The following is a 25093-nucleotide window of genomic DNA, read 5'->3' as shown; positions in this document are numbered from 1 at the left end:
TCATTATCCATTCCAAATTTTAAAATACGTAGTTTTAGAAAACTTAAGGAATAGGATAAAACTTTTTCAGCACAATAAAAAACATACCTAGATATGTGAATTCAAAACTTGACATCATTGAATAGTAAATCACTACGTAGAGGTATTCACTTTATAGTTAGGGGGAAAAAAAACAGGACAACCTGTTTTATGATTATTATTTAATATTGATCTGAAAGTTCTAGCAGCCATCCAGTAGAACTTTCTGTGATGATGGAAATGTTCTAAAATGGTAGCTAATGGTAGTCGCAAGCCACAGGTGGCTACTGGGGACTTGAAATGTGGCCAGTGCAATTGAGGAACTGAATTTTTAATTTCATTTCACGTAAACGAAATTTAAACTTAACTTAAATGTCAACAGCCACTGTGACTACTGTACTGGTCAAGGCCATAGGTATCACAATAACACAAGAAAACTAATGAGAGATCTAAGTACAGGAAAGGGGGTCAAACATCATTACTTTAAAATGTTGATTGTATCCTTCTGGAAAACTAAAGAGAATCAATAAACTACTAGACTAATAAGAAGGTTATTAAACTGGATGATTTTGAAATAAATATCTACCTTATAATAATCAATAGTTTTGTCAGAGTTCAGTAATGATCAATTAGAATGCATCCCAGGAGAAATAGAGCAATGACACAAGAAATCTAGTAAGAACTAATACAACAAAACTTGGTGAGGGATATGAAAGTATAAATAAACGGAGAATAAACAGTGTAGATTCATGCACAGGCAGTGGAACCAAACCACCCAGGAAAAGAATCCTGGCCTAAGCCTATGTGACCATGGCAAGTTACTTAACAGCTTCATGCCTCAGTTTCCCTCTCTGTAAAATGAGGATAGCAATAACAGCTCCTCTCTCATGAATTGCTTCGAGGCTTAAATGTGGGGAGTGGGGCTTAGAACAGGACCTGGCACACAGTAAGCAGTCAATCGCTGTTGGCTATTGGTATTAATTAATAATTACGACTCTCACCATTATTAAATAGAGTGGCAACTGAGTATTGTAAAGACATCAGTTGTCTTCAAATTAATATTTACTTTTAGAACAATCCCAATGAAAATTCCAATGGGACTTTTTAAGTTAACAAAATAATTCTAAACTTTATAAGGAAGAATAAACATTCAAGAATGGCCAAGAAAAATGTGGAAACTTGCCGTAGCTGATTTTTAAGATGTATAAAAGAGCTGCGGTAATTGGTAACTGAAACGATGTATAACCGGTGCTGCAAAAGGCACACTGAGCTTTGGAACAGGAAAAACAAAGGCCATAAACAGAGCCAAACACTTATGGGAATTTGCTATAAAATAAAGTGACCTTCTATTCAACAGGAAAAGAATGGATTATTCCCCCAAAATGGTGTTGAGACAACTGGCTAACCACTTGGAAAGACAATTCAGTGAGATTTCTATCTCACACCTTACATCGAAACAAATTCCAGATGAAAAATGTAAATGTGAACATGAAACTATAAAAGTTCTAGAAGGAAACAAAAATAAATATTTATGTCATTGTCTAGTAGGGAGAGGCTTTTTAAGCATAACACTGGAGCGAGAAAGAATAAAGGGAAAATTTAATAGTTTGGGTGCATATTTTTTATTTTTCTGTTACCGTCCCCTCAAAATCTAAAGGGAACAGAAAACTAGCAAAATTATTTAAAAGACATATAAAAAAGAGTCAATAACCTTAACATACAGACTGCTCTTAAAATCCGTAAAAGAAAAAAAAAGTGAGCACATCAGTGGATGAAGGCTATGAAAAGGAAATTTACAAGAACAATAGTGGTCAGCAAACATATGGAAAATGCTAACTGTAACCAAAGACATGCAAATTGAATAATCTATCAACCTGGCAAAGATTAACAATACAATGCCCGGTATTGGCAAAAAATACAGGGGAACAGGTGTTTTCATTCATCATTGGGACACCATTAAATCTTTTAAAAGGCAATTCTTAAAATGAAGCAACTGCTTTTATATATTTTTGACCCAGAATTTCCATTTCGACTTCCTCAAAAGGAAATGATTGGGAATATTTACAAGGACTTGGCTACAAGAATGTTCATCCTGATATTGCTTATGATAGCAAAAGGAAAAAGGAAGAGAAAGAGGGAGAGAGGGGGAGGAGGAGAGGAAGGAAGGAAGGAAGGAAGGAAGGAAGGAAGGAAGGAAACCAAAATATCTAAATGGAAACAATATAAATGTTGAACAATAGAAAATCTGTTATATAAATGATACTTTACCCCTATGTAATTAATGTTGTGAAGAAGGGAAAGAAGAACAATTGCTGATGTGGGAAAATGTTAATAATATAGTTACAAAAGTTACAAAACAATACCTCCATGCTATTTCTGTTTTATACACCTACTTTTATGCAGAGAGAGACTTGAAAACACATCAAAATGTTAACAGTAGTTACCTCTGAATGAGACCACTATTAATTTTTTCTTCTAAGTTTTCTACAATCATATGTCTCGTATGTAACAAGAAAAAAATCCACAACAGTTGTTTAAAATTTGATTTTAAAATCCTTGTTAATTATGTACTCCTAGCACACATCTTCAGTTTAGCATTTGGTTAGTTCTCCAGTCACCAGGCTGAACCCACTCCTGGCCAAGAAGATATCTTGGAAATCCTCACACAAACTTTATTTATTCTGGCTGCACTTTTTCCTACTCCAGTATTCAACATATTGTGCCAAGAAAAGATCCACTTTCAATTGGAAATCCATTTGCAGAGAGATTAGAATGCTGAAAAGGAGACACTGGGGTATAAGCTGAGAAATGATCCATCTTAATGAACAGTAAATTAAAAATGGGCTTTTTATCAATGCAATAATAAAAAACATGCTAGACTATCCTGGGGCTGCGTGGCAAGGTAGGAGGTATGACGATAAACAAAGAAACCGATTTTTAACAAACTCACTAAAATTCAATTTATAGGCCATGTGAGAAATCAGTTTCCTGGTTTTATAGGCACACTTATTTTTTGCTACAAAATGTTATTTCCCAGCTTGATCTCCAATCCTATTCACTAGGCATGGCTCTGGTTTACTTTTTGTTCACTCTCAAAGGATAAAACTTTGCCCCTTTGAAGATTCTTTTTCAAAATGAACTTTAGTCATGAAGGCAGTTCTAAGAGTCCCAAAGAGGGGCTCAGCTTCCCGAGGGGATGAGAGACAACACTCACTCGAATGCAGAAGTTCGAGTGTGTTTGTTTTTAAAAATCTGTCCAATTATCCAGAAACTATACTTCATCTTAGAAAACATGTGGGCCCTGGGGCTGCTGTGGGCACCCTAAGGAGATCATGGAAATGCACCTATGATGGCAGATGGGGAGGGAAGAAGACAAACTTCCCAAACAAAAGCCTATTGTTTCCTTTCTCACTGATTAGAGTATTGCATCTTTTGGTCAAAAGTACTTGGTGTAATTTGGATGCATCCCTGAGGGGTTGATGTCATAAGAAGATGGTGGAAGGTCACTTAGGGCAACTCGGAATGAAGAGACATAAAGGAGCATCTCCTCTTGTGGTGCATAAATGACATCAGACTCTCCAGAGAGCTTCATCTAAGAAATAATAGCAGCTACTGATTGCTGAGCACCTACCCTGGGCCCTCTCTGTACTATCTCATTCCATCCTCACAGCACCCCAGTGAGGGGCAAGTTATTTGTATCCTTTTTTGCTAAGTAGGAAACTAAAACTCAGAAGTGCCCAAGGTCACCTAGATGGCTGGAGGTAGAAGCGCTTTGGACCTTGGGTGATCCAGAGGCTTTTGACTACTTCCAAAACAAAGATCCCCACAGATCCTTGGGTCCCCTGATTCCCAAATGCCCACATAACTCTGATATAGACCTCATTAGGAGGTGTTGATTCCCATGACTGCCCTGCATTTTGTAGACTAGAAACCTCAGCTCAGAGAGGTTTGCTACTTGCCCAAGGTCACAGAGCACAGTAGTAGGGAGTTAAGACTTGAACTCAAGTTCAAGAAAAAAAGCCCTGGACCAGGGAAGAAAGAGCCCAGGCTTTAGTGTGTCAGTGTATGTTGTTGACTCTATGTTCACAGTTAAAGCACCCCTTGTGATTCCCTGACTGGCCCCTTTTCCTTGAACTTCAGGAGTTTCACGTTATCTGGCAGTGTTCCCCTTTGCCCCTGCTTTCAGAAAGAGCTCGATTTTGCCAGTCATTTCTGAGGTGGTTCCTGCCAAGACTGTGTTAGTGCGTGTTCCCATCATCAAGGCCCAGACAAAAATATCGTTAAGTGGAAATTTACTGGAGTGTTGCTTGGTCAGACAAAAGCCCCAGTGATCTGGGATAGGATGGAAATAAATGGGGAGTTGCCACCCCACAGTAACTAGGTGGTAAAGATTTTCATTCTGGGGCAAAAGACCTTCTTGCAGGGGTGAGTTGACACAGCCCAAAGTTAGCTACGGCAGTGCCTGATGGACTCACCCTTGACCTTGTCCCTGCTCTACCGTGCATGCAGTTGCCTCCAAGCGAAAATTCTAAGCGACATATGAACTTAGCATGCACTGTGCTTCTTTGAGGCGTGGTTGGAGGAGAGCCTTGCTTGTGAACTTCCTGAGACTGTCATTGCCCTCGCCCTGCCTGTCCTGATGGGGAAAGTTGGACCCCTCTACTTCTGCACCCAATGGCTGCACATCCATGAACTCTGCCTGTCCTCACATAACACTCCTCCTTTGTCACTTCAATGGGATGGTGGAGGAGAAGGGGGCAATCACAGAGCTGGGCCAGACTTGTGAGAACCCCAGGCAGGCTAACAATCTATGCCTCCCCTTCAAACTGACATTCTTTAAATATTTTCTCAACACCCGTTTCGAGGAAAAGTTGGATGCTGCTGAGGGAAAGGAAGAAAAAGAATGCCATCTGTGCATCTCTTCTCCGTGCAATTCAGCTCTGGCCCCCAGCATGCATACTGCAGCAGTTCCATAGCATCCACTGTTATTCAAGTGTGTGCCTGGGGTCTCCATCCCACCTCTTCTCTGAGTCTCTGTAGAGGTCTGTGTTCTTTAAAAGCAGTCAGTATTGATCATCCTGATTGTATGGAAGGCTCTAGCCATTTTGGTAGGCTTGCCCCTCCATCCCAATTCCAAAGGTAAAACCCTCCCAAACCTAATTGCGCACAGCTGCAAGAGTTTGTGTGTCAGGAGACACATAGCTTGTGCATGAATCTGCAATTGTCTTCAACCAAGTAAAAACAAAGGTTTAAAAAATATATTTATTCTTAGTAGATTACAGCTGTCTTGAGTGCACCACTTACTCTGACCTCAATTTTTAAAGGCTGATGCTTTGCTTAGAAGATAATTTGTAAGTTTTATAAATGTCAAATGGTCAAGAATTTTTTTGGTGTAGATTTATTGAGAGGGGAAAATATTTTGCAAGAGTCCTGGGCCCATTACTTTCATTAAGTTTTCTTGCAATACCTACACCGCCCCTATTACCTTCAGATAAAGATGAATGTCAAATACCATGACGTTATGTGTAGTATGATTCCAATTATGTAAAAAATAATATGCATAGAAAAAAAATCCTGAAATAGTATACCCCACAGCATTAACAGTGTTTATCACTGGAAGTTAGGATTACCAAGGATTTTCATTTCTTTTTTATATACTTCTCTGTCTCGCTCAGACTTCTCACTTATTTCTCACACTCACTTTTCTGAGTCTCCTATTGCTAAACATGTATTACCTTTGTAATTAATAAAAATAACAGAAAATATGAGCAGAAAATCATTTACATCCTGAGAAATCAAACTAATTGTGCTGAGGACCAGTTCCAGGAGCCAGTGAGCCTAGACCCACAGGGGTCACACCATGTGTGGGACTGGGAAATGCGTAAGCCCAAAAAAGACAATCCAGAGACCAGCAAGGCTGGTCCCTGCACTCCTCTGGGAATGGACTCATGGTCCCTTCTTTTTTCCTTCTCCTGGGGCCCTGATGGAATCTTGATCCTCGTGTACACAGTGACCAGGATAACACACTTCATTATCTTCTAAGACTGCACTCAGTTCTGAGTCCTATATTGCTGTTTATAGGGAAGGTGTTCCACTCTACATGCTTCCCGCCCACATCAGTTCAGAACCTTGGCAGCACTCTAAGTCCCACTTCTGGAATGCCCCTTTTAGTTATAAAGCTCCACCAAGCAGAGTGGCTCAGGTGCTATACCACCTACCACCAGGAAAACCTGGACCCATGAAGCTTGCATGGAGGCACTCTTCCTTTCTCCAACCAGGTGTCTTGCAATGAACCTCAAGCTGTTCTTCCCTCCTCTACCCATCACTTTGTAACACCTCTGAACTTTTCTGAACATTCTACCAATACCTGGGGGCTGTGGACCACCCAGTAATATCTAAAGGACCCTCTACAATGGGCAAAATATATATATATATAAAGCCATGATAGACATTATACCAGGATTTCTTACCTTGATACTATCGACATTCGGGGCCAGATAATTCTTTGTTGAGGGGGGGAGAAGGATGCCTTGTGCAGTGTAGGATATTTAGCACCATCTCTGGTCTCTACTCACTAAATGCCGGTAGTACTTCTGTCCCAGTATGACAACCAGAACTGTCTCAGACATTGCCAGTTGTCCCCTGAGGGACAAAATCACATCGGAGAACCATGGCACTATATACATGTCCACAGATCCTATTTGGATAGATGACTTTCTTCTTGTCACCCCTATACCATCTAGCCCTGACACAACCTGGTAGGTAAGTTGCAAGACATATTCAGTTTGCACACATGTTCACATCTTCTGTTTTTCAGGTGCCTCAGAGACAATGAACCTAGCAGTACCCCACTTTAGTAACAATAGTTGACATGTCAAGTGCTTAAATGCTGAGCACTTAATCCAATCATCTCATTAAAATTTACATCAGCTTATGAAATGAGTATGATTCACATCTGATCTCTGATTCGCGAGACCTCTGGATTGCAGATAGGGTTACGTAGCCAGCGGGTGACAGAGCTGTGATGGAATTCGAGCCCAGGCTCTTAATGAGCTCATTGTTTCTCCATCCTGGTCCAACCTGCCCCCAGAGAACAGGAAAAGAAACCAAAAGACATATCCTGGATACCTGTAACCTACAGGAACTGGTAAAATAGTTATGTAGAGGCCCAGGGAACTTACCTGGAACCTGTTGGCCAGGTTCAACTAGCCAATGAGGGCTTCCAAGGAAACCCTGCAACAATTCCAGGCCAGGGAAGAGGGAGGTAGATGTGAGCCATGCCTAGGGAGGACGGTGGCCAACTCTGGCTTCAGCTGGGCATGAAAGGACATTATAGCGGATGCGCTGTGTTCTGAGGATTATTCCCAACTCGGCCCCACTCACCAGCACTTCATTACCATCTCTTCCCGTTCTGTCTTGACTCTTGTTTCTCATTCCTCTGACCTCAGAACCACTGTTCAGCCTTTCCAAATAGAAGCCATTCTCTCCACTTTCAAATTCTTTGCTTTGTCCCTTAATTAGAGTTTAATGTCTTCTGTCAAGAAAATCCCCAGGCTTGTTATCTCACGCATTTATGAAAACTTCCCCACTCGGGGCCTGACACAGAATACGTACCCAATAAATATTAATTTCCTTCTACTCTAAGCAATGGGCTCCATTTAGCTTTGCAGTAAAATCCCCATGTTTGTGAATTATCATTGCAGGAACCCCAGGAGGGCAATCAACTACCTCCTTTCTGGCTGAAGCTCCAGAAAGCTCAACCCAGATGCTTTGAATTTCACTAACTTGGAGTCCTGCTGAATATCATTTTATTTCAGGTTTTTGCACAGCATTTTAAAAGCTTAACTTTTTAAAAAGATGGTTACTTTTGAAGTCAGCGAGAAGATAGAAACATCCAGCCTAGCTCTAGCCTGTCTGTTCTCCCTTCATTCAGACACATTCCTAAACCAGCTGATAATTTGGTGCTGAACAGTTATGCTTGGCTCAGGGATGCCCTGAAAATGCTCCCTAGACCCAGCGGAGATTGGGAGAAAGTGCAGGGTGAGCTCATTTAGTCCCTAACCTTCACTATTTTGTAACAGTAGGAATGTAAACTCTACTTTGGAGCTTACATCAGCTTTTGGAGGGTTTCAACAAGCACCCCCAGATAAGACTAAAGGTTTCGCCTGTCCTTTTGACCAGAAATAAATATTTATATCAAGAAAAGATTGCCAAGGCTTGAAAAATATTTGAATTATTTAATCAGCCCTATAAAAGGATTCACTGTGATTGGTGTTTGAATTAACTAATGAATTTTAATCCTGGTTTTATCCCAAATCCATTAGATAGTCACCAACTGCAGGGAAGAATTCTGGGAATTTCTTCAATAGTCTCAAAAAAATTACATTGATCCAAGGTCAAAACCTGGGAATGTATGTACTTGAGTGTATGGTTCTGGAACATGGGTTCATTATAGTAGATCACTGTCTCTCAAAAGGTGCCTGAACCTCACCACAGAGATTTTCAATCCTGATCCCCTCCCATAGGTGACAGTGTTCTCCAACCCTGCCCACGGAGCATCTTAACCGTTTGCTCTCAAAGCGGCCAGGTATAAAAAGACTTGGCTCATGGTGTAGGCCAGGCTGTATCACAAAATCAGCTGTGAGATAATGACAATGTGAAATGGCTAACTAGTTTAATTTAATAGTTTAAATTACCCCTGTGAAAAAGCTAGCTGCGTTGACCTTGGGCAAATCATTGCAACAAAACCTGGGTTTGAATTTCAGCCCTGACATTTACAAGTGGTGCGACACTAATTCAATTAACGAACCTCTCTGAGCCCCAGTTTCCCAAATTGTAAATGATAAATAATAGTAATGTCAAACAAGACCATGGGTATATAGTGTTAGACAAAATTAGTACAAACATAGAGATTTAGATGATACGTGGATATGGATGTATGTATGGGTACTCTGCCCCACTCTGTGCCCTCTGTTCTCATCCTCAGGAATGCCCAGTTCTCAAGCCTAGGGTGTTTGGCAATTTGGTGTAACGACACTCATTGAGCCCCAAATCCTGGTTTAAATCAAGCTTCTGTTCAATTATCAGACTCCTGTAGACAAATGTTCTAGATTAACCTATGTACTGAATTCTGAAATATCTTTGGTAAAAGGCAAGGAAATTTATATTTACAGATCATCTAAAAATTCCCTTAACTTCTGGTCTCAAACTCTTGCCCCCCCAGTCTTCTCCCCCTGTTGCCCAAGAGCCAAGTGCTGGTCTCCTAGCTCCTGGTCTCCACCCCGCTGCCCACTCAGGGCTAACCAGCAGTGAAATCGCTGCCCAGTGGACAGAGGAACTGGGACGCGGTCGTGCTCGGAGTGGCTTACGGTCCCACCAACATCCCAGCACCACTGGCTTTGGCGGAGGCAGCAGCAAGGTTGGCACGGCCCCTGAGCCAAACGTGGCTCAGCCGAGGGGGCAGGCTTTGTGCCCTGCTTCCCAAGAGGACGTTCCAGGAAGGAGTCAGATGATCTGAGTTATGGAAACCAAATGGCCCTCCTTTGTTTAGAGAGAGAGAGAGAGAAAGAAAAAAAAAGTCACTCATTTTTGTGGTAAAGTGAAAACAGGCTCCAAACCAAACACTCCCTCTCAGAGCAGAAAATGCCAGCTCCCCAGAGCGGGGCCCACAGCCCCAGAGGCTGATAAACCGATGGAAGGCGGAGTCAGGCCTGAGTTACAGCCCCCGTAAAGCGTCCTCAGTCCTCCCAGTGAGGTTTTCCTCTGCTTCGCTCCAGAAATATTTGGTCTCTCAGGCAGGAAAGGAAAATGAAGGCAAGGCAAAGAGAAATGTCTAAGTGACCTAGGCCAGTCTTGTCCTCTCACTCCTTTCCAGTTGGAATGGAGGGCGGGGAAGAGCTTTGCAGAGAAGGCCCTGGAAGGTGCATGGGCACTAACAGCCGCCTGGGCACGCCGGGCCCTGAGTCTCCCTGTGTCACTGCAGTGCACCGTCTCTGACTTGGGTGCCCACCTCTACGTGGCCAGCACTTCCCACAGAGTGCAGCCAAGAGTCCCGGGGCCTCCTGTGGCCACTCTGTGGCTGCCCCGTGGCTCCGTGGGCTGGCTCCGTGGGCTGGCTCCGTGGGCAGGCATCTGCACTCCCAGGTATTGCTAGCACAGGTGCTGCAGGATAAGCCACGGCCAAGAAAAAATAAATACAGTTTCTAGTCAGCCATGCCTATCCCAAGCTCGGTTTATTCTCTAACACAAACCTGTCCTGGAATGGAGAGGCTCTTGGCAAGGGAGGAAAAATGGAGAATTCAGTTCTAGTCCTGGCTTTGCCTCTCACTTGCTGTGCAACCATGGGTCGTTGTCACCTCTCTGAGCCTCCATTTTGCGTCTGGAAAATGAGCCCAATGTCCTTGCCTTGCCTCAGTTCACAGGGTCGTTGTAGAAGGAGGTAAAGCATGGCAACAGCCAGACTGCCTGGGTGTGGATCCAAGCTCCCCTGTGTAACATGGGGCAAGTTTCTTCACCTCTCTACGTCTGTGCCTCACCTTTCAAATGAAGGGAATAATATCCTTCCCTGGTAGCATTGCTAGCAGGTTAAATTTGGTGATGTGGCTTATGCAAGGCGCATGGAGAGCGCCGACCCACAGCATGGCCTGCATTAGTCTTGCTGGCATGATCATCACCAGAGGCTGGGAAGTATCTTGAAAATAAAAATGCTCAGTTCAGGCATTGTGTGATCCGCCAACGTCATCAGAAGCTTCCTAGTTTCATTCAACACACCTCCACTGTTCCAGCAATGTTCCATGATCTGTGAAGGTTAATTCTACATATGAGGAGGGACCTCCAATACTTGTTGTTTTTAGGAAAAATCCCCAAAGCCCCACCATGGCCTACAAGGCCTCGGTCATCTGGTCCTGCTGCCTTTTCTAGCCTCATTTTGAGCCACTGTCTCACTCAAATTCACCAGCCTTGTTGACCTTCCTTTAGCTCTCAAAGGCTCTGGGCTCCTTCCTGCCCCAGGATCTTTGCAGGGCCGCCTGTCCCACTCCGTGTCCTCTTCGCCTGACCACAGGTCTCAGCTTATATCGCCTTCCCTCAGGGAAGCATTTCCTGACCTTCCTTCTCTTTCTTTCTTTGTGCTCACCACAATTATAGTTAAATAGTAACTTGTGTCATCTCCAGCATGTCAGCTCCTTGAGCAAGGTGCTTTCATCTGTTTTGTTCATTGCAAGGCCTAGCACAATGCCTGACACATAGAAGACATTCGAAAGAATATATTTTTTAATAAAAATGAAAGTGCTTAATAACTGTCTCCCCTGCGGCTCCTACAAAACCCATGAAATCAGAAACCATGTTTCTGTTCTCCAAGCCTGTGTCTCCAGTTCATAGAAGGCCTTTAATAAATATTTGTTGAATGAATGAATGATCAGTGAATGACTTGGAACAACCCCACTAACTGTTCACCACTTGCAGATCTCCCTAGACATCAGAGAAGACTGTAATGGACCATTCTCTTCCGCCTCCTTCCATGGAGACACCATGCTTAGCACTCAGACATGTCCTCTAACCCTCACCCCAGGCGGCTCTGCTGCTTCAATCCAGGCAGAGGGCGCCAGCCTTCCTAGTCCCCACTCAAGCAAGTGTTTAGTGTCAGCCACAGTCCAATGTCATTAGAGACATCCGTTTTGTAACAAATGCTGATAGCACAATACCATCCTTCAATTATACACGTATTCCTTTCTTCTAGGGCAGGCATTTTATTCACCGCTTGGTTAAAGGGACTCATATTATTCATCGTCATATCCCCCGCAGGTCCTACCACAATGTTTGGTACAGAGCACACACCCTTAAATGTTGCATCATGAAGGCATGAGTACTATATACTGACTACAGTTAGTAACTTCTCAGCCCCAGAACCTGGGACACAATGAAGTTTTTAAGGAGCTTGAGATGAAAGCTTTCTTCTTTTCACCCATAGAGTAAGAGCAAGAACTTCCCACCTCCAGAGTTCCCCCATTCTCATCCATCTTTCACAGCTATATCTGCTGAAACTCCCAAAATCATCCCTTCAAGTTTTTTTTTCCAAAAACCTCTAAAGTTCTTTTCACAGCTAATAGACCTGTGTCCAAATTCCTACATTCTCACACAAAGAATTTAGACCAAATTTCTTCCTATACTGATCTTTTCAAATCCTACTTACCTCCAACCCTAGAATATATCTTTTGTTTGCTCTGCCTTTGCTCATGCCATTCCTCCCACCAGGAATGCCTCTTCCCAATCTCTCTGCCAAAGCACATCTCAAGTTTTGTGTTCCCTGTCACCTCACCACGTCACCCACCTAAAGAGAGCTCTCTGTCTTCTGAAGCTAAATAATATTTTGGCTTAGCTACTTCTTGTATGTGTCAGAAAGCTTTTTCTTCTTTAAAAAATTGGGATATAATTGACAAAAAGCATTATATTAGTTTCAGATGTACAACCTAGTGATTCAATATTTGTATAGAAGATGAAATGATCACCACAATAAATCTAGTTAACATCCATCACCATACATAATTACAAATTATTTTCTTGTGATGAGAACTTTTAAGATTTACTCTCTTAGCAACTTTCAAATATGCAATACAGTATTATGACCTATAGTCACCACGCTATACATGACATCCTCATGACTTATTTGATAACTGGAAGTTTGTACCTTTTGACCACCTTCACCCATTTCACCCATCCCCCACCCCTGGCAACCACCAATCTGTTCTCTGTTATCGATAAGTTCATTTTTTTTTCTTTTTTAGATTCCACATATAAGTGAGATCATAAGATATTTATCTTTCTCTGTCTGACTTATTTCACTTAGCACAGTGTCCTCTAGGTCCATCCATGTTGTCACAAATGGCAAGACTTACTAACTTATGACTGAATAATCTATGTTGTGTATATATATATATATATATATATGTATATATATATATACACACACATATGCCACATTTTCTTTTTTTTTTTTTTTTAAAGATTTTTATTTATTTTTTGACAGAGAGAGACACAGCGAGAGAGGGAACACAAGCTGGTGGAGTGGGAGAGGGAGAGGGAGAAGCAGGCTTCCCGCAGAGCAGGGAGCCTGATGCGGGGCTCGATCCCAGGACCCTGGGATCATGACCTGAGCCGAAGGCAGACACTTAACGACTGAGCCACCCAGGCGCCCCTGCCACATTTTCTTTATCCACTCATCCGCTTAGGTTGCTCACTCCATGTCTTGGCTATTATAAATAATGCTGTGTCAACAAACTTTCTCCATGAATGTGGCTTCTCTCTCAAACTAGACTCAGACCTGAAGTTCCCTGGGGACCAGTCTGATATCTTCTGGATTCCCCTCAGTTATGCCTAGTCAATGGTAAGGGCTCAGTCTCTATTTGTTCACTGATTGACTCAATTGGATGTATGAGGTCAGGGACTAGTATTCTAGCAAGAGAACCTTAAAGTTCATTCACTCGAGTGGATTTTATGGCTCAAGACCAGTGTCCATTTCAGAGTTACTGTTTTTCTCATGTCTCCCAGGATTTGGTGGATGGTCTCTAGGAGTCACTGAACATGAAATTGTAAAGTTGCTTCACTCTTCTTAATCCGGTGACTTCCTTTTTACAGATGAGAAGCCCTTCACTGTGGAAGACACTTACTTGCTGTGTCCAGCACCTATCTTAAAAGAAGTTGGCATGTAAGTTTCCACCAGCAACTGAACCTTACAGCCAGGGAGGAGAGAGGAGGTAGAGGGGACAAAGGGAGAAGAAAGAGTCTCTCTTCGTTGTTGTCACGCAGCCTTGTCTAGACCTCTCCAGGTAACGATGATGGCGCCAGTGCTTCGGGTGAGCAAGGCACCAGGACAGATGTCTTATAAAGAGTACCTCCCTTTATCCTCCCAAGCTCCCAAAGAACCAGATGCTCACGTCATCCCAGTTTTACAGATGTGGAATCTATGGCTGAGAGAACTTAAATAGCTTGCCCAAGGTCACACTGCCATAGTGGAAGGGTCTAGTTTCCAACAAAGGTATGTCTCACTTAATCACAGCTACCTTTCTAGTGCTCACACTTCCCAAAACCCTCCCAACACATATTATCTCGCCCTGTCGTAATTGCTCTGCTGAATGATTATCTCCTCCTTAGACCATAAGGAAACACAGAAAGGAAGTTCAGAGGGGTTAAGAAGAGTGGGTTCAAGACCCCAGATTCAGACTTCTGGGCCAAGCTCAGTGCTCCTTCCTCTGAGCCCCTGCAGGGCATCGGATATCCGCTGGGTGTTCGTCAGAGAACACAAACTCGCTTCTCCGTAAACATGGTTGTAACAGGCTGAAGAGAGAATGGTGGCTTTGAGGAAAAAATACTAAACATGTTCATCTAACTTCTGCTTTCAATCATTTGTTGTAACTGTAAAGCCTCCAAGTCTGGTTGCCTAATACTGACCTTCAAGTCCACTGATTCCACAAACTAACCCTGTGTCCATACTGCCAAAGACAAGCAAAGCAGCAGCTCAGGTTTCAGTGAGTCTCACAGAGAAGGAAGGAGGGTAGAAGGTCAGTCATCCTCCGCTGTACCTCCGTGAGCTTGTCGGGATGGTAGCAAACCCCCTCATCAGGATCGGTCACAGAGAGCCCCGGTAACCGCAACAGAACATTAGGTTTACAGTTTGACAAGTTTATGCCCACAGACTCAAGCCACGTTTTGGGAAAACTTCTTCCTGCAACAACGTGACGGGTAAATTAAATGGTAGCAGGCTTTGCTGGTTCAATGCAATTCGCTACCACGTAAGACGGGCTGAACGCAATACCTTGACACACCAGCCAAGGGTATCCCGACATCTCTCTAGAATGTTAGAGCGTGCGGGTGGGCCCTAGAAGCCATCCTCCACATTTTACAAAAGAGACCCCCTTAGGCCCCCAGGGGAAGAGACCACAGTCCCCGGGATAGTTAGGAGCAGAGCCTGCAGGGGACTTAAGCATCCGGCTTATGGCCCCTTGCTCCTCGCGCACCATGCTGAGCGTCTCTGCTTCCCTTGTCATTGCAGGAAAGCTGCGCTTCAGGTCAGCATGAACGATGGCCTCTCTTTCATCTCCAGTTCGGTCATCATCACCACCACACGCTGCGTAAGTCATCGCCTTCCCTTTCCTGAAGGCTCTATTTGTCATTCTCATTTGCCTGGAAGTTTCCGGTTCTGCATTCTGTTCACTGAGCTTTGATCCCAGCCCCGCAGGGCCAGCTGTAGGCTGGATCGGGGGCATGCAGGACCCCCAGAGGGTATCGGGAAGGCCTGTGCTGGGTTTCTCCAACTGGTCCACTTCTGTGACCAAGGGTGAGACCTGGACGCACCGGCGTGTCCAGATGGTAAGACAGGGCCAGAGTCTGTGCAGTAGTGGGGGGGATATCCGGACGGACTGGGTCTAGGAGGAAGAGTGCAGAAAGAAATTGGACGGCACACCCAGAAAGCACAACGTAGGGAGCTTTTCCCTAAACAGAAGCAGGCGATACGGCAGTAACTAAAGGGCGATGTGGAATATAAGGAGAGTCTCATTTAGAATGGGAGAAATTGCAGCTTGTTTATATGATTGTGGAAATAATCTAGGAGAAAAGGGAAAATTGGTGAAGCAGGGTGGGGGCGGGGGGTGCTATGCCACAGGGATTGTAAGGCAGGAGTGGATTGTCTTCCACCAGCAACTCAGACACCACCTCTCTGGGTCCTTAATGGCAGGTGGTTTTTATTTCTGGTTACACATAAAATCACCTGGACAACTTTTTAAAAAATACGATGCCCAGGCCTCGTGCCGGACCAACTGAAGCAAAGCCAGGAGTGGTGGTTCCAAGGCCTTCTGGGGAGGTTCTCAGGTGGCAGGCCTTCGGCCAGTGTAGTACTCTCTCCTGCTGGCAGGATCTCAGAGCTCAGCCCATCAGAGGGCTGCCAGGGCTTAGGGGCTCTTCTGCAGATTCAGCCCCTAACATGAGCAGTTCCAAATTAACTTTGTCTGAATAGTCAGGAGTTCTAACCAGATGCACTTTTTTCCATTGGCTCATTCTAAAGGCTAATGTGTTTGGCCTAATGGTCAGCTTGGGCAGATACTATGGTCATGTCCTGCCTGGGCTTTGGAGGACATGTCATTAGAACCCTTCGGTAATGGGGGCTTGTCTCCCTAACACTGTCTCAGATGGACAAGAGATAGCAGGCATGCCCTGAAGTCAGAGAAGATCAAAATGGGGGATGGGAGGGATGGGGTGGCTGGGTGATAGACATTGGGGAGGGTGTGTGCTATGGTGAGCGCTGTGGATTGTTTAAGACTGATGAATCACAGACCTGTACCTCTGAAACAAATAATACATTATATGTTAAAAAAAAGAAGATAGTAGGAAGGGAAAAATGAAGGGGGGGAATCGGAGGGGGAGACGAACCATGAGAGACTATGGACTCTGAGAAACAAACTGAGGGTTCTAGAGGGGAGGGGGGTGGGAGGATGGGTTAGGCTGGTGATGGGTATTAAAGAGGGCATGTTCTGCATGGAGCACTGGGTGTTATACACAAACAATGAATCATGGAACACTACATCAAAAACTAATGATATGATGTATGGTGATTAACGTAACATAATAAAAAAAAAAAATGAGTCATCTCATAAATAAGCAGGAGGTCCGGCCTCATGTTGGACAATTTTCCCTCTTAACTTGCCCCCTGTGCCCCCCCCCACACACACACACACACATTTCCATCCTGTGGTAGGAGCAAATCAGTTTTCTTGAAAACAGGGTAAGCCAGTGCAATGAGTATAGACAACAGAAAAGTTTTACTTGACCAAAGTAAGGAAGTAGGGTTGTCACAGAGAAGTGTCACCACTGAAAAAGGTCCATGTCTCAGGCACCCCTCAGTGGAACATCAAATCCAGAGACCAAATATGAAAACCTTTTGGAGAAACGGTGAAATTTCTTTAAGTGGACCCCGCCTGATTCTTTTAGAAATTGACCCTTCTGGAACTTGCCAACCTCCAGGAAATGATTAAAATACCCCAAACCTAACAATTCCATTCCAGATTCCTCCCTGCTTTTGAGTGATCCAGCAGTTTGGGCCTGTATTTCTCATTACGTCTGACCATACCACAGAGAAACAGCCATGCCCTTGAGGCCACAAGGGCATGGGGAAGAGGAAGAGAAACATCTCAGGAAGTTTTGCAAACTTGTGGTATGGCAGCTACAAGACTAGGACTATGGCTTAAGTCCTGGGCCCATAAGCTAAGAAAAAAGGGTGTCCTTACTATTGTACTGTGGAATGAAAAGAGTTCAGAGCTAAGTCCCCTCTATCTTTCCAACTCATTCTTATATCTCCCTTACCTGAGTGCCCGTCACTAAGTTTTCTGCTCACTTGACCCTTGACAAACACCACCTCATTACATCTTCTGTGTTATTGCCCTTCTCACTTGAGAATGCCACATGTTTACAACAAAATTATGAACACCCTAAGATTTGAGATCTAGGACCATTCATTCATTTATTCAGCAAATATCCATTGATCATGTATAATGTGCCAGGCACTGTCCTGAGTCCCTGGAATACATCAGAGAACACTACAGACAAAGCTCTCTGTCTAGTGGGGAAGGGCAGAGGGAGAGAAAGCAGACAAGAAACAAGAAACATAACAAATGAGTTACACACTATGTCAAAAGGTAATATATGCTACAGAAAAAATAGAACCAAGTAAGACGACTTGGTACTACTTGAGTGAGGGTAATATAAACAGAGATGCGTTGAGAAGGTAGCGTTTGAGGAGACATTTTTGAAGCTGACTGTGAGGCTACTGGGGGAAGAACATACCAACCAGAGGGCCCCAGGGCTTAGACCTCAAAACCAGAGACACTCAGTGTGTTCCAGAAGAGCAGGAAAGCTGGTGGTCTGTCGATGGAAGAGATCCAGGGAGGCGAGCGGGAGATGGTGAGGTCATGGGGATGGAGAGTGGAGGGTCTTGTGAGAACTTTGGCTTTTGCACAGAGGAGCAACATGAGCTGACTTGGATTTGAAAGATCACTCTGGCTGCTGGAACAGCCCGTGGGAAGACAGGGATGGAAGGACTGTGACTGGTTAGGAGGGTTATGGCAATATTTCAGGCAAAAGATGATGCTGGCTTGACTCAGCAGGGAGCAATGGAGATGAGAAAAGCAGTCAGAGTTGGATATACCATGAAGGCAAAGCTGATGGATTTCCTGAAGCATTGGATGTAGGGCTTGAGAAGAGAGGCATCCAGCATAGTCCCATGGGCTTCAGCCTAAGTACCTGAAAGAATGGAGTTGCCCTCAATGGACAGGGGGAAGACTGAAGGAGATTTGGGGTGGAGGGGAAAATCAGGAGGTCAGTTTTGTGGTCAACTAGTTGTGTGCCTTGACCAACGTGTTTAGCCCCTTTGTGCATCAATTTCCTAATCTGTAAAATTAGAATAATAATACTTTATCTCTCTTTGCTGCATTGTGAATATTAAACGGAATGATAGATGGTAAGTGCTTGGTAGAAGGTCTGGTAGGGAGTAAGTGCTTAATAAATGTTAGCTGCTATCATAGTAGAAGCTTAGTCAAAATTATTGAACTAACTGGAAATTGTTTCCAGAGAGTTGGTTCCCACTTCAGAGGCCTGTTACAATAAAAGGAGTCTCCTGAGATAAGATGGATCCCTAGGGGTCCATGTCTGTCACTCAGCCAAGCACAGGTGATTGAAAGGAGGCAGACGAGATGGTCAAAATCATCTAGGGGAAAAAAATGGGTCTATAGTCAAACAGAAAATCCCAATCCCCAATAGGACCCTCCACAGAAGCTCAAATTTAAAAGACTGAAGCCATCGCAGGTGGAATGTGTGGCCATTCAGGATATGACATAAGGTCTTGGACTTGCGTTTGTTTCTTCAGCAGCTGGTTTGGAGGACAAGGTTTTTAGATCAGAAGTGATCCCCTGGGTCTGAGTAAAGGGTTTAGTCTTGTCGATGCCAGTCACAGCCTGCCCCACCCATCACCTGGAACCAAAAATAATTTTAAAATATGTAGTTGAGACTTTTCTTTCCTCGCTTTATTTGGTGCCCATTTGGACAACCATGCCATAGTTTTCAAGATCCACAATGAATAACTATTGTCCCTGCCAGGAGCAGAAATTCCATGAAGTTTTACAGGAAAGAGTTTTTTCCATCCAAGAGCTAAAAGATTCCTATACAAATGGTAAACTTTGTGGAGCTCCAGGACTCCCGGACTCTAGAAAATGGTCACATCCAAAGTCCTTTCACCAGCATATGTAAATACATCCCATCTTTAGAGTCTCAACTGGCCTGCGTCCCTCCAGTTCCCCTGCCTCTAGCCACAGCGGGGAACATCACGACTATGGTGCTGCCCTAGGGGAAATACTTAAAAGAAGTTTGTCTTTTTGAAAGCAAAGCAAGCAGATGTTAGCACCTTAAAGAATTTTTCATGAAAGATGGTCTTCTTTTACATAAATCCCTTCAAATTTTATAATTACCCAACCAAAGTGTATAAAAATCAAAGAATCCCTCAGCAAGTATTTCTTGAAGTCCTACTGTGTCATCACTGTTCCATTTACATTTTACGAAGTTGTTACCCGTAAGGAGCGTAAAATCCACTTGGAGAAAGAGCTCAACAAACATATAAAGGACTGTGTAAATAAAGAACGAGATGGTGGGAGCCAGGTGTAAATGCTGTAGGATTTCAGAATGGGGAGGAAGGAGCGAATTCAAGAAGAGACATGAGGGCTTCACGGAGGAGACAACCCAAATGGTGATTTGAAAAATGATAATTTCGGTGAAGAGGCAGGAAGAGGCTGTAGGCTAAAGAGAAACCAACCTGAGGAAGGACTAGATATGCCTGAGAGCACAGTTAATTCATGGTCCCTTCTGGGAACCATAACCTTTTTTTTTCTTTTCCTCTCATTTTGTTTCAGTTTCTGGTACCTTCTTAATTTGGGGCCATTTCTCAGGTTGGCAACTACTCTCTGAGGATGCACACTCTGTGCCCTCGATCAGCCTGTATGTAACAATCAGGCCCAGCTGATACCCTTTCCTATTAATTATGATCAGGATTTGATTGATATTGGTTTCCAGTGTATTAGAGAATCACCATCTTTGAAAAAAGGAAAGAGACCTGAAGTTTGACATAAGGTTCTAAACTCAACACTGAATCCGTGGACAACCTGTCTTTCCCCCTACTGCTTTATATGAAAAGCAGCCGGGCTACAAGTGGCAGCAAGGTTGAGCAAATTGGAGAGGACCCATGTCAAGTCACTGTTCGAAGAAATTCTTTTTGAATAAAAATTAAAATGCAACAAACTCAGCCCTGAGGCATCAAAACTGGAACAACGGCTTTATAATTGTAGCACAAGGGAGGAATTAAGAATACAGAACATGAAGTCGAAGTCCTAATTTCGGATCTTAACCCCTCCACTTTGTAGGGTGTTCGTTGGCACATTTACCTGAGCCCGTCTCTGGGCCTGTCTTGCATGGTTGTTGCAAAGATTAAAGGCAAAGTATATTAGGGTACCTGGTGGGCTGTCCAAGAATGACAGCTGCTTACCAGTTTATTGACATTCTCTTTCCTTGCCAATAGAAGTCCAATGGCCTGTCTCATGAAAAGATTTGCTGCTCGGGACGCCTGGGTGGCTCACTCGGTTAAACGTCTGCCTTCGGCTCAGGTCATGATCCCAGGGTCCTGGGATCGAGCCCCGCATGGGGCTCCCTGCTCAGTGGAGAGCCCGCTTCTCCCTCCCTCTGCCGCTCCCCACTGCTTGTGTTCTCTCTCTAACAAATAAATAAAATCTTAAAAAAAAAAAAAAAAAAAAGATTTGCTGCTCATGCCCTGTAGAATATAAACAGGCAATGTTTCCCTAATTAAGAGCTATGATTCCTTTTGAGTCCGTGATAAGCTTGTATTCTAGGAAGAGGCTGGGGAAAATTGTGAAGATGTTGCCTGCAGGATAACGAGGGGAAACACCAGTAAATTAGATCTGGTAGAAAGTCAAATAGGATTAGGCTGCAGTTTCTTCACTATTTTTGAAAAAAGGAATTTCTCAGTAAATGAACCAAGGAAACAGGAACATTAGGGGAATACTTAGCCTATTTCAAAGAATGAATTAAAACAAGTATTTACTAAAGTGTTTGCATTATTACCACATAAACATTCCTATTATTATTATTAAAATGGTCTATCATGCCGAGACTGTCTGGAGGCATTTGATCAGAGGAGGTACCATTCCGTGCAGAAGAGAAATGCAACTTCAGGAAGGGAGTTCACAACAGACTGGATCTTCCAGCGTCCCCTGAAGTAGCTACAACTCGCCATGGTTTGGGAGTATGGGGATTGAACCTGGTGTTATGGGGATGAACGTGGTGTTATTTCCCAAGGATTTTTTTTAACCATTTCATCCTTCAGATTTTCATGAATTCAGACTGTTCTTTTCTGAAACTAGTGGTATTTTTCTACTGATACTTGTTTGAAAGGGAGAGAAAGAAACACCAACAATGCACAGGCGTGCCGCCACCCATGACAAAGAATTATCCAGTCCAAAATGTCAGTCATACCGGTTTGAGAAACTCTGAAGAATCAGAATTTCTTGGAGGGAGCCCAGGAGTCTGCATTCTAATAAGCTTGCCAGGTAAATCTTAAACACATAAGACTCTTATTATTATGCTTACCTGATACAAACTGTCCTCCAAAATTTACAAAAAATCATTAAAATTTATTTTTAAAAAATGATTTATTCTTTTGATTTACTCCCAACCTCATTCATTTAAGAATCCCAAGATTTTAAAATCAGACCCTCTCTTTTATGTTCCTTCTTTTGGACAGTATTTTCTGGTATAAAAATAAGAATTTGCTGAAAATAATTTTAGCCCAATGTGACCAGTCTAGGGATCTTCTCCCTTTTGTGTTGCCAGGCGAAGACTATAAAACTTTCTCTCCAAATGCCTCTTTTCCACGTTCCAAGTATTCCCTTTGCTTCCATCTCTCACAGTAAGGCTTAGTGAGCCATAGAATTGTCGCTCCTTGTTTCAGGAAGAGAGGCCCCAGTGAGCATCAGTATTGTTTTTAACATTTTATGGCTCCCAATGTCTCACAAAAGAGTGGACCTCCAGCTACCATACAGAGATAGGTTATATGTCGGGCACAATTGGAGACTTGGAGTAAAAAACAACAACACAGATATTGAAAAGAAAAATTGCCTCCAATGCACAGTGTAGCACATGTGCTTCTTGAGGAAAGAACAAAGATTGTGTCTTGTTCACCATTGCAATCCAGCACCTGGCACAATGCCTGCACGTAGTATTCAGCAGATAGTTGGTAACTGAATGAGTGAATGAATGAATGAACTCAGTTGGGTCATGCTGAGATCATGATGGCACCTGCTGGTAGGAGAGAAAGAGAGCCAGAATACAGCAGGATTAGAACAGGGGCCACTGAGCTGGTTGGGAGATAGTCCTCCAAAGAGGATGGCCAGCAACCCAGTGTACACATCCAAGGAGCATGGCGAGCTTGGGCATGATTTAAGAGGGACAAATCTGCCAGCTGAGAAACTACAACCATAGTTGTTACCCAGACAGGGCAGTAGTCAAAGACCTCCTCAGAACAGCACCAGCTCCACTAGGAGAAGACTCTTGCCAGGGGTGCAGACCAGGAGAAGGGATCTAGAAATAGCCCATTCAACTGGATCGAGATTCAGGGGAGGCCGCCGGTCCATGGAGGGTCTACAGCACAAGGCTGGGAGTGAGGCAGAAACCATAGCGACTGATAGAGAATCTAGGTAACTATATTAGGTAAGCACAAAGAACACAAAGATGTAAGACTTGGGGAACAGACAAGTCTGGAAGGAATTGCAATTTAATGTGATAAGTTCTTAACTAGAGAATTGAGCAATGCCTTGTGAGAGCATAAGTAGAGTGTCTGGGGAATCTGAGAACAGAAGAGACAATACATGAACTCAGAAAGAGAGTAGGCAATTGCTAAAGGTATGGCCTGGGTAAAGGCATGTTTTGGACCACTGTGGCTGTGATTGGTTGGGATGGAGTATCAGGAGAACAGGTCCAAAACTAAACAACAGGGACCAGTTGGAAAGCCCTTCCCTATCTGCCACAGTTTGGAGTTTCTTTAATATTTAATGTAAACATCATACATGATGCAGTTTTCATGTTAACTTCCAATCTTTCCTCATTCAAGAAATAAATACCTCTTATCTTCAGGGAAAAAAAAAAAAAAGAATCTAAGTAACTGTAAAAAAGTCGTGACTTGGGGAGCATTGGCATGGCCTGAGCTCACACTGAAATACCAGAAACTTAGGCTGTGGCAGCTCACCCATTCTCTCAGGGCTGGCTCCAAAGGGGGTGTGCTGGCCCTCACAGATGGAGGTTGTGGTGGCTTTACCCAGGAGAGGCTACAAAGAGGGGGTAAGGACCACCTCCCAGAACTGCCTTCAGAGCTCTGTCCTCGGCACCTTCCCGGGTTCACTTTGCAAATCAGTTCAATCCTGTTACTAATTTCTTTGAAGTAACTTGGAAAGATGCAAATCCAGCCTGGTTTTGAAGTCATAGGACTATGTAGGTAAACAGACAGTTGGCATGGCTGTCCTTGCCAAAATTGCTTGAATTTCACCAGCTTGGTAGGGAATGAGTCCAGTAGCCTGTGCTGAGTGGCAATCTCGCTTTCCAACATAATAAAATATTATTGCATGCTCTTCAGAAAAAAGTAGAAATCAGAGAAGACTATTTTCTTCTATTTCTTTTCCAAGGTCAGCAAAACAGTCCATAAATCAAAATAGGTAGCTATCTTTGGGGTAGATACTTCATACCAACACCTGTAAGCATGTGCGTCCCTTCAGTAAGGAAAGATGTGTAGGAAGGAAGTTGTTGGTGGAAAAATGGGGCCAAATATCAAGATCAATGTGTATTAAAATAGTACTATAGGCAAAATATTAAGGACCCAAAGAAGAACCTGCATGCCCTCCAGAACCCACAACATAGGCAGCAAAACATAATATATACTCCAAGAGGTATATATTTTACACTTTGGGGTACAAAAGGCAAATATCATGCAGGCACCCAGAAATTCCTCCATCCGTTCCAAAAACTCATGAACCTCCACACAGGCCTTCGGATAAGTCACTTGACACAAGCACTACACACTTTGAGGAGTGTCTACTTACTAGACTTAGTGGACTATGTCCCAGTTACCCAAAAAGGTGTTCTCCACCTTCTTGCAAGAGAGAGCTGGACAAATCATTCTAGAAATTCAGGGAGAACAAGTAGGCAGCTCATGATTTACTCAGCCCAAAACCTCTATCCCATGAGTGTCCTTTTCCCAACAAGACCCTCCCTGAACTGTTTCTCAATTCTAAGACATGGCCCCTGGAGAAGACAAGTCCTTTCTAAACACCTAGTCAAGGAGGGTGGGGCCAGGACCCACACTCTGACTTTACCTTATAGCTTTCTTCATCCTAACATTATTCAACTTCCTGTCCAATTCACTCCCACACCCACCTCTCTCTTTGTTCATTTAGCCCCCGTCTGTTCACAGAGCCTGGAAGAGTAAGAGGAGACTAGATAGAGGGGAAATAGGAGGCTGACCTTGAAGAGGATTTAAATGACAGACAGGAGGTGGAGCTTGGACAATGGGAAGTCATTCAAAAGAATTGCAAAGCATTATTTTAGGAAGATCAATCCATCATTTGCATATTCCAAGTATATTAACAAAATAACATTAAGTTGCATGCCATTGATTTATAAATTTGTCCATTTGGAAAGGAAATAGGCTCCATTACTTTTATGCTATCTGAAGGGAACTTTGTACCAAAAGTGGCCAACGCACAGCCCCAGGGCTACAAGTGACTCATTAGCATTTAGTACTCAGCCCTGAAAAAGGATGGCCTTTACTTTATTATTGCTGTAATTATAGGTAATATATCCTTTGAAAGATGTGGTTTAACAAAACACAGGGGAAAGACTAGTTGGAGAAGAAAAATGGGAATAAACATGGGCTCTGGGATCAGATCGATGTGGGGGCTGAAATCCTGGTCCTTAAATAGCTGGC

General features: G+C 43.4%; 2 protein-coding genes across 4 annotated transcripts in view; one reads left to right on the top strand and one right to left on the bottom strand.

Annotated features, from left to right (window-relative positions):
• The window catches only part of LOC118533304 (uncharacterized), a 187285-nt gene that overhangs the window by 14304 nt on the left and 147888 nt on the right, over positions 1-25093 (bottom strand). Inside the window, exons 6-7 of one of the 2 annotated variants that reach the window (XR_013441757.1) lie at positions 10554-10708; positions 9469-9558 (exon numbers count right to left, since the gene is read on the bottom strand). The exons of the other annotated variant lie outside the window; for it this stretch is intronic. The gene's annotated coding sequence lies outside the window, so the exon portion shown is untranslated. Of the gene's footprint in view, positions 1-9468; positions 9559-10553; positions 10709-25093 lie in introns of those variants that run through there. 2 annotated transcript variants of the gene reach the window in all.
• The window catches only part of ANTXR1 (ANTXR cell adhesion molecule 1), a 223709-nt gene that overhangs the window by 95361 nt on the left and 103255 nt on the right, over positions 1-25093 (top strand). The window contains exons 11-13 of one of the 2 annotated variants that reach the window (XM_078056456.1): positions 13651-13720; positions 15065-15143; positions 20624-20855. In XM_078056456.1, coding sequence (XP_077912582.1) covers positions 13651-13720; positions 15065-15143; positions 20624-20689 — 215 coding nt within the window. In that variant the 3' untranslated portion in view covers positions 20690-20855. Of the gene's footprint in view, positions 1-13650; positions 13721-15064; positions 15144-20623; positions 20856-25093 lie in introns of those variants that run through there. The other variant, XM_078056455.1, reaches the window with a different exon arrangement.

This window comes from Halichoerus grypus, chromosome 10 (assembly GCF_964656455.1).
Source record: "Halichoerus grypus chromosome 10, mHalGry1.hap1.1, whole genome shotgun sequence".
In the NCBI taxonomy this organism is placed as follows: domain Eukaryota; kingdom Metazoa; phylum Chordata; class Mammalia; order Carnivora; family Phocidae; genus Halichoerus; species Halichoerus grypus.
Note: the sequence above shows the minus strand (reverse complement) of the source record. Positions and strands in the feature narration are given on the sequence as shown.